The sequence below is a fragment of the Tiliqua scincoides genome, chromosome 5, assembly GCF_035046505.1.
Source record: "Tiliqua scincoides isolate rTilSci1 chromosome 5, rTilSci1.hap2, whole genome shotgun sequence".
Lineage (NCBI taxonomy): Eukaryota > Metazoa > Chordata > Lepidosauria > Squamata > Scincidae > Tiliqua > Tiliqua scincoides.
Genome location: NC_089825.1, coordinates 49,305,196 through 49,317,877, shown reverse-complemented (window position 1 = coordinate 49,317,877; position 12,682 = coordinate 49,305,196). Strand labels below are relative to the sequence as shown.

At 41.0% G+C, this 12,682-nt stretch overlaps 1 protein-coding gene across 2 annotated transcripts in view; it reads right to left on the bottom strand.

Annotated features, from left to right (window-relative positions):
* The window catches only part of NEK11 (NIMA related kinase 11), a 110,734-nt gene that overhangs the window by 51,099 nt on the left and 46,953 nt on the right, over positions 1-12,682 (bottom strand). For both annotated transcript variants that reach the window (XM_066627227.1, XM_066627228.1), the window contains exons 9-12: positions 11,754-11,839; positions 4,849-4,968; positions 3,316-3,409; positions 1,286-1,424 (exon numbers count right to left, since the gene is read on the bottom strand). In XM_066627227.1, the coding sequence (XP_066483324.1) occupies positions 1,286-1,424; positions 3,316-3,409; positions 4,849-4,968; positions 11,754-11,839 (439 nt within the window). The remainder of the gene's footprint in view (positions 1-1,285; positions 1,425-3,315; positions 3,410-4,848; positions 4,969-11,753; positions 11,840-12,682) is intronic.

Genomic DNA, 12,682 nt, shown 5'->3' with positions numbered 1-12,682 from the left:
ATATCGCATTTCAACTTAAAGGCTAACTTGTAATATACTGTACTAACACAAGTCATTTGGAGTGCAGGGGGGTTCCCTCACATCAGAGGAAGGACAGAAGGATCTGCAAGCTTTCAAAGCCTCTCTGCAAAAGTATGAAATTCGACACAAAAAACTGTGAATTATTCTCTTTGCTAACCCTCTCCTCTAGGGGGCATCTTCAGCTATTTATCAAGACCAGATCCACATCCAGTGAGCATTCATTCCTCTCAATCATGTGCACTTCTGTCAGCCTTGGTCCCTCCCCCTCATTCTGCACTGTGGACAGGGGTCAATCATAAGCCAAAGGCTACCATCTGCACACCTGGAAGAGCAACATTGGCATGCATACTCTTCCTTCATCATGATTCTAACTTGGCAAAAATTGCTTCTCAGGTACCTGCTTTAGCGTATATTCACTGAAGTTGAATTATGGGGAAGTTTCTGTACAGACACACTAAAGAGATCAATGCCTTTTATGCTCCCCAGATTAAAACATCCCAGATAAACCAACATACTGTCTAATCCAGTGGTTCCCAAACTGTGGGTCAGGATCCATTGGTGACCTGATTTCTGGTGGGTTCATAGCAGCTCCAATGAAAATACTGGTGATGGAAGGATCAGATAACCGATTGCCTCAAGCTCTGAGGCTTCTCAAAAATCAGAATTGCCCTGGAAAGAGCTCCTGCAGTTTGAAAGTGTATGTAAATACAGGGAGATAAATGTTGGAGGATGTTTTGGGGGGTTATTATTACTTGTAAATAAATGAATGAATGAATAATTTCTGAATGTCTTTTTTTTAAAGTCTCATAAACCTAGGTGTGTCCTGACAGGGCATCCATTTTCAACCACTGTGCTGCAGCACATTGGTGTGCCACAAATGGTCCATAGGTGTGCCATGGGAGTTTGGGAGAGGGTCATTTCTTATTAGGGCCATTATCTTATTATTCTTGGGGGATGTGAGCCCCTGGCTGCCAGTGCAGTGTGCCTTGTCAATTATCCAAAACCTGATGGTGTGCTCTGATAATTTGAACAACTGATCAGTGTGCCATAAGATGAAAAAGACTGAAAATACGGATGAAATTGCTGCAATACGGTATTATTTTAAAAAGTGGGTCCTGATGCTATAAAGTTTGGGAACCAGTGGTCTAATCAGATCTCCTTTTCTAATTTGCCGCTTTTTTAAAGATATACAAGATAAATTTCTGGCTGATGCTTTGTTTTGTATTTAGATCTAACTAAATAGCATATAGTATGGATGTCTTACCATGCTCCACTGGATCAGACATGCAGAGCCTGCCTGATGTATCACAATCACTTTCATCATTACATCCAATAGATAGATAGTCCAATGTAGTGACTGGCTGCGACTTAATCAGATGCTCTGCAGTCTGTTGATCAGATTCCTTATTTGAAGCAATAAAGGCAAAGAACAAACCACAATACAGTCACACGACATAATAGATACTGACTTGGAAAAACAGCAGGCACTTTCTATGCATTTTTTTAAAATAGGAATAGGTTTTATTTCAAAACACATATTAATGTAACCATATCAACATATACAGTAGGACACGCAGTGAACTCAGCAAAAATAATAATTTACTTTTAAAGAATCCTGTCTTAGTTATGTCTGTGCTCACTAAGGAGTGTACTAATAAAGTTTCTCCAGGAGCTTCCTTTAGTGCAAATAAATATATCTACAAGGAAAAGCACACCATGACTGGGTGTTCAGATGCAACACTAAACAAATTTTAGTTTAGCCTGAAAAAACCATGGTTTGAAGCTGGCTTGCTAACCATAATTTGTGCTTGCTATTGTCTGCTGTTGTGTTTGAATTCACAGTGTAATTGACAAACCACAGTGCTCTGCTTCAAGAGACTGCAGTACCATGGAGACGGGATAGTGAAATTATGAAGCCGAAGAAGACGGAAAACAAAAGCAGACAAATCCAAAAGTTCAAACTATGTTGTGAGTTCTTAAATACCAACCTAGATTTCATGTTAAGCCTGAGTCCAGCTGATGACTAAAACCTGCTTGGGTGGTTCAGATACTCTTGTAACAAAAAACAAAAAACAAAAACATAGCAAACAAAATCAAAGATACTTAACAGCACAATCTTTGGCATGTCTATTTAAAGTAATTTCAGAATTTTCACCCCCTCTTCTATTTGGGTAAGTTTTATATCTGGGGGGTTATACTGATTCACATCAATATTCATTTTAATTTTCACTTGGTAAAAATTAAAGGATCTGTGCTCTTCTATTCTTCTCAGAGAGATTTTTTTCAGTCAGCTATCTGCAAAGAGAATCCTAGTATTCACTGCTGCAGTGGCATAGCTAAGGGGGTGCAGGGGGTAGCGGTTGCACCGGGCATCAGGCTTTAAGGGGGCAACAAGCTGAGCTTGACACTAGTGGCCAAAATTGTGAAAATCTTGGTATGTATAAATAATACTATCATACTGTATATCATTGGAAAGGTAATTTAATGCAGAACACAATGAAACAAACCACATTAGAATATCTGTATTCTAAGAAAAGTTATTGCCAATAAACCCGAAAATGAAAACACAACTGCCTTAAAGAACAAAAAGTGGATTTCTTTAACTCAAAACTGACCTATGAGACTGCTTGTTCTGAGAGCCATTGAGATGTTATTATGATACTGCATGGAACCAATAAAGTGTTAATATGAGTCAGCTCTCATTTCCACGAATCATAATACAGCTACTCCTGCTAACTGGTAAAGAGGCACTTTTCCAAGTGGTGCTCCTCTTCTATTTAACAGGAAGAGAATAACAGTCACCTTCACTCCAGTACAGTGTCTCAAGCCAATAAAGGGCACACTTTTAATTTATTTACTTAATTAAATTTGATTTTGTCATGGGGGCGGGGCTACAGAATTTTCTTTGATCCCAGGTAGCAGATAGATGCCTTAGCTATGTCACTGGCTTGGGGGAGGTGGCAGATCAAGTGGGTGGTGAACTGCTGGGGGGAGGAGGCAGGTTTCCCCTCAATTTGCACTTTTTAAAAAGCCCAGGTGTGATGTCAATTCAGGTTGTGACATCACTTCCAGGGCATCATTTTGAGCTCTGCATCGGGCTACACGTTCATTAGCTATGCCATTGCACTGCTGCCACACTCCAGTCTGTAGCTTGCTCATACCACTAACTATACTATAATTGAAGGAAACACTGCTTCGCTTAAGAATGCCTTTAGAAGACAGGGATAGAAAAACTGTAAAAAGTGACCGCATTGATTTTAGAAAAGCTAAGTCAAGAATGGAATCTATCCTTACATGAAGTACATCTATATTCACTTCGTGAAAGTGACGGGACCGGAGCTCTTGCATTCTTTTCAGATTTTCTTGATATTTTTCTTCAGCCAGCTGCCTGAAAAGAAAGAGAATCTGCATTGCAAATGACAGCAAGAGTATCAATATTCAAGTAACTTTAGCATCCGTAATTCAAGCGATACAATTACAATTGATTGTCTTCAAGTATTAAGGCCCAGTCCTTTCACCTCCTACTGATGCAACTTCACTGCCAGAGCACACACTACATTCCAGAAGTCTCCTCTTAGTAAGGGAACATTTGTTCCTTTACCCAGCTGTTAGACTCTGCTGCTGGAATGGATCTACTTGGACCTGAGAAGGAGGATTGAGGCCCGGAAGGGCGATTGGATATAGGCCATGGTGCTGTCATCAGTTCCCTGCCTTCAAACCCTCATTCTACTCCCATTCTGCCCCATCTCCTTCACATTCCTCCCCTTCCCCTCCCTGTTCCACCCACCTCTGGTCTCCCATGCTGACTTATTGGTGCTAGGGACATGATGCATCTGCTGGTGGGCCACTGTCACAGCTTACTGCTTACGGTGGTGACCCAGTGGCTCTCGATGGGGTTTGTGGATTACATTTGTGACCACCATAAAGTGTTTATGCCACTGGAACACTAGTTCTAGCAGTATAAGTCCCTTCGGGGAGAAAGGCGGGGTAGAAATAAAGTTATTATTATTAGTTATTATTATTATTATTATAAGGATTGGGCTGTAAGATGCATTCTTGGTTTGGCATAATAAATCAATTTATCTCCGGTCAGTAGTCATGGGGGACAATCCTATGCATGTCTACTCAGAAGTAAGTCCTATTGTGCTCAATGGGACTTACTCCCAGGAAAGTGTATATAGGATTGCAGCCATGAACAATTAACAGATTAGTTTTATAAAATAAAGGCATATAGCAGACTAGAATAAGCATTCAGGTAGTGCCTCTTAAAATTAAAGGGGGTGGAAATCTAACCATTTTGCTTCTATTATGAGATGACTGTTGGGCCCTATAAAATAAAGCAGACTGCCACCTTGATGTGTTTGGATATAAGTATTTAAGCAGCACTTCCAAATAAACAAGAAACCTCCACCTAGAAAATGCAGGCAACACTTGGCAGCAACAAAAATACCTTAACAGCAATAAGTTGATTCTAGTTGCTCTAGGAGTGAGCTGAGTATTCAGTACTAGGTACTGAGTAAGAGGAACTGAGAGCATTAGAAACACCTTAAAGAAGAGTAAAAAGATTTGACACAAAGTTTAAATATAGCTTTGCTTGACTTCCCTAGTCTGACTCTCTAGAAATAGAAAATAATTACTTATCTTCCTGTACTACAGGGCATGCCTATATCTGCTATAGCTTCAATAGCTGGACATTTAGACTATGACAGGGTGCCCGATTTTAGCCTGTAAGCACCAGATGCTAAAAGTTTCCTGTCTGAACGCAGAAACGGAGGCCTCTTTTTTAGAAGATAATGGAGGAAAATAAAATAAGATTTTGCATCTTACTTTAGCTTCAGTGCAGTCTCATCAGCCATGTTTAACTTTCGAAGCCTCATTCGTTCGCGTGGTGACATTTTCTGTACTTCAGAAAGGGCTCTCAGAGTTCGCAGATGAACCTTTTCCTGTCTAAACATAAAAACAAACAGGTTTTGGGAGTGATGTGCTAATTATTAGCGAATCAATAACACAGGCCAACACACATTTTGCTTCTTTAAACGTTACACCAATTTCTGAGTATATTTGGGGTGCCGATTCCAAAAACGGCATCCATTTTGCCCTATCACGTCTAGTTTGGAGACACTGCATAGCCTCTTTAGTGAATGGTTCAAGCAGCTTCCTCATGAGGAAGCCTACACCATGGCTTCCTCATGAGGAAGCTGCTTGAACCATTCATTAATGAGGCTATACTATATCTCCAAAACTAGACGTGATAGGGCAAAATGGATTCCATTTTTTGAATCGGCACCCCAAATTCATATCAAACCATCATAAAGTTTGGGAAAAACTTTTCTGACCCTCAGTTTTGTAGGCCTGTGTAATTAGTTAATCATGCTAATTCTTCTAACTCAGAAGTGCTTATAAAACTTTGCATTTTATGTTATTGGGCTTTTATATGCTTTGGCAAGTGAAAAAAGGCTGTGATTTGCTTTAAGATGATATTTGCTTTATAGCAGTGGTCCAGAACCTAACCCACCTTATTAGCGAAGTATGCCTATATTGGAAAATCTCAAGTTGGAAAATGCAATTAAGATACATTGAATATTAACATATGACGGAACTCCAACTGCATTAATTTTCCATACCAGACTTTTATAATTAAATTATGTAAACTCAGACCTTTGAACTTGCTTTATTTGACATGAGAAATATTAATTATTTCCTTCAAAGAGAACAAAGGGACATTTTCTGTACTTTAATAACATCATCATAACTGAAAAAGCACACTGATGGTCACATTATCTCCTCTGACCTCATTAACCAATGTACCACAAAGAAAGATTCTAGGTTTCCATTCAGAATAAGAACTATAGATTATGAAGCACTGGCTGCAATATTTTATTAATTGCTTTCAAGCATACAATAAAGGCATTAGGAGATGACATGTTAATGAGAAAAAGAGAAGATTAGGATGCCTAAACAAAAAAACCTGGAGTGGTAGGTGCCATATTTTAATTAATAACCTTTATGCAGAAAGCCATCCCTTTTTAAAAGTTTTAGTTCAACAGAATCTTCTGATGGTCTCCAATTAAAAACAGTGTAACTGTACTGATTCCTGCCAAATATCCCAACCTTTCTGAACGGAAAAATGCAATGGCTTGGATCCAAAGAGGTCCTTCTAATAATGGGGAAAAAAGCTTGTACTAACAGAAATTCTGTTTCCAATTTTGCCAAAGAGCACTGCATGAGAAGAGTGGCCCGTAATCCAGAGGAGCACCTCAGATTGTGCAAGCCTGCTCAAGACCTTGCACAATCTCATTTCGAAACCTTGTTAAGGCCCACTAGAGTTACAGTGCAGATGACGGTCTGTACGTTTCTTATTTCACCATGTTTCCTGGGTTGCGATGCCGTCCCTGATATGTTGTGGTGGAGCACTGTGATCTGTGTGGTGCTCTCACAGTGATTCATGATCAAGTACTCCAAGATGCTAATGCTTACCTGTCTTCTACTGTCACCAGTTCCCAGGGATGGGAACTCGAGTCAGGTGACTCAAGTTGTGAAAATGCACATTTTTCGCTGACTCGTGGACTCCTGAGTCGTGTATGTGGAAGACTCGGAAAAACAATTGAGACAGGGTCCCTCCTGACTCGGCACTCATCCCTATGCATGCTAACTCGAGTCTGCCTGTGTCTGGGTGTGCTTGTGTACTGTTTTCGCAGCTGACAAAACTCTTGAGGCCAGACAATTCAGACCAGACAAGCAACAGCAATTCAGACCAGACAAGCAACAGGGAAGTTACAGCCAGGAGGCAGGGAAGGGTTAATGTTTGCATTTGCAACCAAGCTGGAGGGGGGAAGGAAGGAGTGAGCTCTTTTGCCCATTTCTGATAGAAAGGAAAGAACCCATGATCATTGGACAAAGGGTGGGAGTTGTGATATTTTCTATGACTGAGGTATGGCAGGAGGAGGAGCCAAAGGGGTTCTTGCCTTATGATTGGCTGAAAAAGCCCAGAGAGGGCAAGGGAGGTGGGAGTGTCTATCTTGCCCATCTTGGAAAGAACCGATGGTCATTGGACAAAGGATGGGCATCTGATATTTTCTTTGGTTGAGGGAGGGCAGAAGGAGGAGCCCAAGGTGATTCTTGCCTTAGGCTTGGCTGGAGAGGGGGAAAGGAAGTGGGTAAGTGGGGGGGGGGAGTGGTTCCTAGCAATCACTCTTTCCAACCTCATGGCTTCTATGGGATCCATTGTTACTTGGGAGGGGGAAGCTTCATTGAATGACCAACTGAACAGCAACCCAACATTTTTTGAGACTTATTTGAATTAGGTGGGTCCTTTCAGATGAACATGTTTAAACCATCTCCTTCCCTGTGCAAAACACAAAAGGCAGTATTTCAAGCTCTGTCAGAAACATAAGCTTCACACAGTTCTGCAATTATCTGGAAAGGGATCTCTGAGCTACTAAAAAGAGATACTGTATCTGCCAAAATAAACCAAGTACTTCACAGCATTTGTTCAAATTCAGTCATGCTTAAAGAAAGGAAACAAGGTATATGCATGCTGCAAAAATGCCTACATTATTTATGGAACCAAAATGTGATATAGGGTACTATTCTAAGCATATTTATATGGATACACATTCCATTTCAAACAGTGAAATATGTTAGTATATATAACCACTTTTCTGTTTTGTACAGTTTGTAAATTTGTTTGATTATTTTTTGAAAACTTTCCTTCCTTTCATCACAGAGACACAAACTAAGCTCCAAATCTATTTCTGTTTCTGTGACAATCCAATCCCTATTGGACCTCTCACCGGATCAAGTGATCTGAGGGGAAAAATATGGCAACTGCATATGCAACAATAATTAAATATTAAGAATTGCTAAAATAGACACCAGATTCAGACCCAGTAGAGCACCAATATGCTTTAAGTGTGAAGGTGGAGACAGAGAGAAATGATGGACCTGAGGACCATGTCTGGATTCCCAAAATCCTTTGTACAATGGTGCTATGTTCCATCCAAGATAGCACAAGAGGTTAGCCAAATGGGTCACTGTCTGAGGGCCTATGATCAAAAGAGTGCCCATCTGGCCATGCTGACATGTGAATCCTCAGAACCAGAGCCAGTGATAGCACCCAAGGTACATCACGGAGCAGACATAAGTCACTGTGGGGGGCCCCAGTACAATGCCCCAGGGCCCCCAGCAAGCAAGCATCAGCACTGGTCTCTTTTATCACCTCCACTACCTTTACTTATCAGGAGCAGTCTCTATTTTATGGCACCTATCCCTGCTAAATCACAATCCCTAGTTTTGCCCTTTGGGGATGTCTTGTTAGAAATTCTGTTAGTGTAAGTGTGAAGGATATGTAATGAACTTTAAACGTTGGTTAGCTTATCCATGTGTCATCTTTCCCAAAGCCCAAACCTCTTCCCCTCCTCTTACTGCCAGTTTGTGTGTTGTTGGGATAGTGTTAGGAATTGATCAGTTTGGCACTGTCCAAAGGCCCACACCCATGAGAGGGCCCACCTGGTCATGCAGACCCCTAGACTCTCAGTACTGGTGGTTGACATAGCATCTAGTGAGCCATTAGAGCAGCCATTTTCAACCACTGTGCCGTAGCACACTGTTGTGCCACGAATGGTCCCCAGGTGTGCTGCGGGAATTTGGAGAAAGGTCATTTATCAATAGGACCATTGGGGGATGTAAGCCAGTGTGCCATGAGATGAAAAAGGCTGAAAATCACTGCATTAGAGGATAGGCAGGGGAATCCTGAGGACCCCAGTGCAGGACCTTGCCCCAGAGCCCCCATTAATCCGCGTCTGGCATTGTGGGTCAGGTTCTTTTGTTTGCTTTGGTTTTTGTGTACATGTAGATACTCAGTTCCCAGTGAAGAATTTTGTTGCCCATAAGGTGTCAGATGTGAATTTGCAGATCGTGTGCACGGATGAGGTCATGTAAATTCTACACTGAATTCTACAGTAGAAGGTTTTTCTTTTCATCTTCTACTCTGAACCAGTTTGTCTATTTTGATCTTTAGCAGTTCAACTCTTTCTGCCCAAACAATGATTGCAGAAATCTTTAACCCTACAAAAAATACTGATAGAAAATAACTTTTCTTTGTTAAGAAATTACTTCCTTGGTCTACAGAGCTCAGATGTGGGTGTGAGGCAGCATGACCTCTCTTGTGCCTTCATGCTTGGTTTGTTCTGAGAGAGACAGCTGGTGCTCTCCATCTTTAGCAATGGGTTAAATAAAAGATTATTTTCTGCAATCAAGTACATAAGGATGCACTGGGTCAGGCATCATAGGCTAGATGTGTAGGACATTTGAATTGCATGTCATTTTTGCCATTATAGTTCATACTTTTTGTTTCATTTTTTATGCAAACACGTATTTCTATAAATAAATGCAGTGTTACTTTCTAATTATCAGCCTATATCTTCAGGTCATATACACTCAAAGCCCACCCATGCATACAAGGCTCAAACAGAACTAAGAGTATGGTTCTTTTCTAAGAGGCTCTGAGCAGGTGAGTCTGGGAACCTTACCAAATATTAGAACGGTGGCATGTGATTGAGCTTTTTCATATGTTTTGAGGGATCCCTGTACCCTCAATTTGTTCCTGATGGTTACAGTAAGTTTCTAACACTGTTATTCTTCAGCATTTAGCTTTCTCCTTTGGGTCCTAAGAAAGTTAAATTACTCAAAATGGAGCAGCGCACATGTACAGAAATGCATGCACACGAATGTCAAGGCAGCATGCAGTGCACAGTTTGGCATTTCATGCACTGCAGCTGCCAAGGTATGTTTTGAACATCAATGACATTATAAGACAATAATTGTCTTTCTAATATTTGTTTAAGCAACAGAAACGCATCCTATTGGCCTTCAGTTCAGTGGCGGAAAGCCTGGTGAAGAGTAAAAGAGTACAACAGGCAGTGAGGAGCCTTCAACCACGTGGAATGGGGTGGGGCAGGATGCATGTATGCATGTGTGAGTTTACTATGCTAAGTGAACTTTGCAGTGAGATCTACAGCCTGATCCATCGCCTGGGCAGCGTTGCTCGCATGCATGCTGCCTAGGCAATAGCAGTCACAAAAGTGCCATAAGGCAGGCTGTGGCGGCCAGGAGGGGAGGGGAGCTGGCAGGGAGGTTTGTGTCACTCGGCACTGGGTCTCTGTGCTAATGGCAGGACCAACGCAAGTGCTTGATGGTAAGTGTCCCTTTGAGCAACAGAATGGTATTACTGGGCAAGGAGGGGGTGTTTCTGGACAGGGGACAGGCGGCCTGCAGGTGGTTCAAGCCTGGGAGGAAGCAGGAGTGGCTCTGCCTATCCCCCTCCAGTGCCTTGAAGCCCAACATGGCTACTCAAATCTGCACCAGCGATTTCACTGGTGTAGATCAGAGTAGACCCATGGGGGCTGGGAGAGCTATGCAGGGTAAGGGAACCAATGTTCCCTTACCCCAAGGAGACCTCTGGCTGCTTCTCCTGCACCATGGGACAGGCAGGCAGCATAGGATTGGGCCCTTAGGGTCTTACAAGACTAATCTTTCTTATGTGAAATGTTGGAGGTTATTCCTCCCTTCTTCCTATCCTGCTGTGATACATGGGATCCAATGGAATACTCTAGGATACAAGAAAGTAAAAAAGAAAAGGAGGGACTGCAGGATGAAGCAACACTGTTAACGGTTTGAGGTTTAGAATAAGATGGCTGACTTGCTGCCTAGTGCCAGGTCTCTTCACTCTCCCACTGATGTGCTAATAGGACGATACTAGCTTGAAAAGAGATGCAACAATACGACGCCTTGCAATTCAGTGAGATAAAGATGTCTGAGCGAAATAAAGACTGCTTTCTTTTTGGACATCTCACCACCTTAAAGAAATGTATAGAACAGCTTAATGGCAGACAAGGGAACAGCAAAGGAAATCATTTTGCCAGCAGTACATGTAACAGCTGTTGATTAATGTAGTAAAGCAATCCTAATCACAATCTAGGGAGAAAAGGGAAGTGAAGTGCCAGATCCAATTGAAACCAAAAAGGCTAATGTAGGACGGCAGAATTTAATTACCAGCTTTGAAAGTTCTGTTAATTTGATCAACTTAACACATGAATTATATCACATAGGTTGTTCCATTTTTGTTGAAATAGGAAATAATACACATAAATTATCCTTAGTATAGTCACTGGAAACCACAACAATGTCTTACACATCAACACAATGGGTTGTACTGTTAATAATTGGAGCATATTTTAAGGAGAGTTTTGATTTTTTTTTTTTTAAAGAAGCAGCCATGAGGAATGCACAAACTGTACTTTATTTCATTTTTCTATCTAAATTACAACCTGGTTAAATGTAAGGCAAGCTTATACAATTCTATTAAACCACTAGCATTTACATTTTTTCCTTAGGTTTTGGCATTTGAAATGCAAATGGCTACAAGAAAATATTTTGCACAAAATCATGGCTTTCTGAGCATCACCAAGACATGGTTCAAAGCAATGGAATATTTAATCAAGTCCTTCTTTTTACTTCCTCCTCTATTACTGGTTGGCAACCTTCAGTCTTGAAAGACTATGGTATAAGCCTACAGCACCTGGTATTCCCAAGCAGTCTCCCATCCAAGTACTAACCAGGCCTGACCCTGCTTAGCTTCCAAGATCAGACGAGATCGGCCATGTGCAGGGTAACAGTTGCTGCCCTCCTCTATTAAAATAAGTCCTCCTCTATTAAAATAAGTCCATACTTACACAGCATTAATGATGTGAGCAGCTGCTTCATGAGATCCAAGCACCTGGTTGTTAATAGCCACTTCTGTGAATTTATACTTCATAGTCTTAATAGAGAGAAAAAAGCAGGAGCAATTACAACAATTTATGTTTTACGACAGTGAAGTACTGCATGACATTTCACTACATTTCCAACACTAATTCAGTTTAGTTCACTTTGGGTGCAGTCCTAAGCAACTTTCCAGTAGCGAGGTAAGCACAATGTAGCTCTGAGGTAAGGGAACAAATATTCCCTTACCTTGAGGAGGCCTCCATGACTGTTACCCAACTGCAGGAGCAGCAAATGCCCCATTGGCACAGCTATGTCAGCGTGGGAAAGTTGGTTAGGATGGGTCTTTACCAGTCAAACTTAGTCAAGCCAGTCAATATAGTAAACAGGAGATGAGTGACTTTGTAGGCAGCATCAGCCTAGCATCAATTGTGAGAACTTGCAAGAGAGATATCATGTGTCAAAATTAAATTTCAATATGGATCATCCTGTTCCTTTTCCTTCTTGTAGCAACACTAAGATGAAGATAGTTTTATTCCTTTGGTTTTTACAATGCCCACCCATTAGTGGAAGAATATTGCTGAGAAAGGCTCCTCCTCTCCTGGAACAGTCATCTTCAGTGCCATACCACCTGGTCACTGTTAATTTTATTTGAACCTAATTTATTTGTTATCTTCCTTCCTCTCCATCCCCTCTGCCTTTTGTTATATAGGCTGCGCATCCCTAATCCAGAATTCCAAAATATGGAATATTCTGAAATAAGGAACTTTTTTGAGTGCCAATAAGACTTGTTTTTTTTTTTTTTTTTACTTTTGGCCTAAAGAAATAAAATCACAAATTGTTTTTCATGCACAAACCTTGTTTCATGCACAAAATTATTAAAAATATTGCATAAAATTAC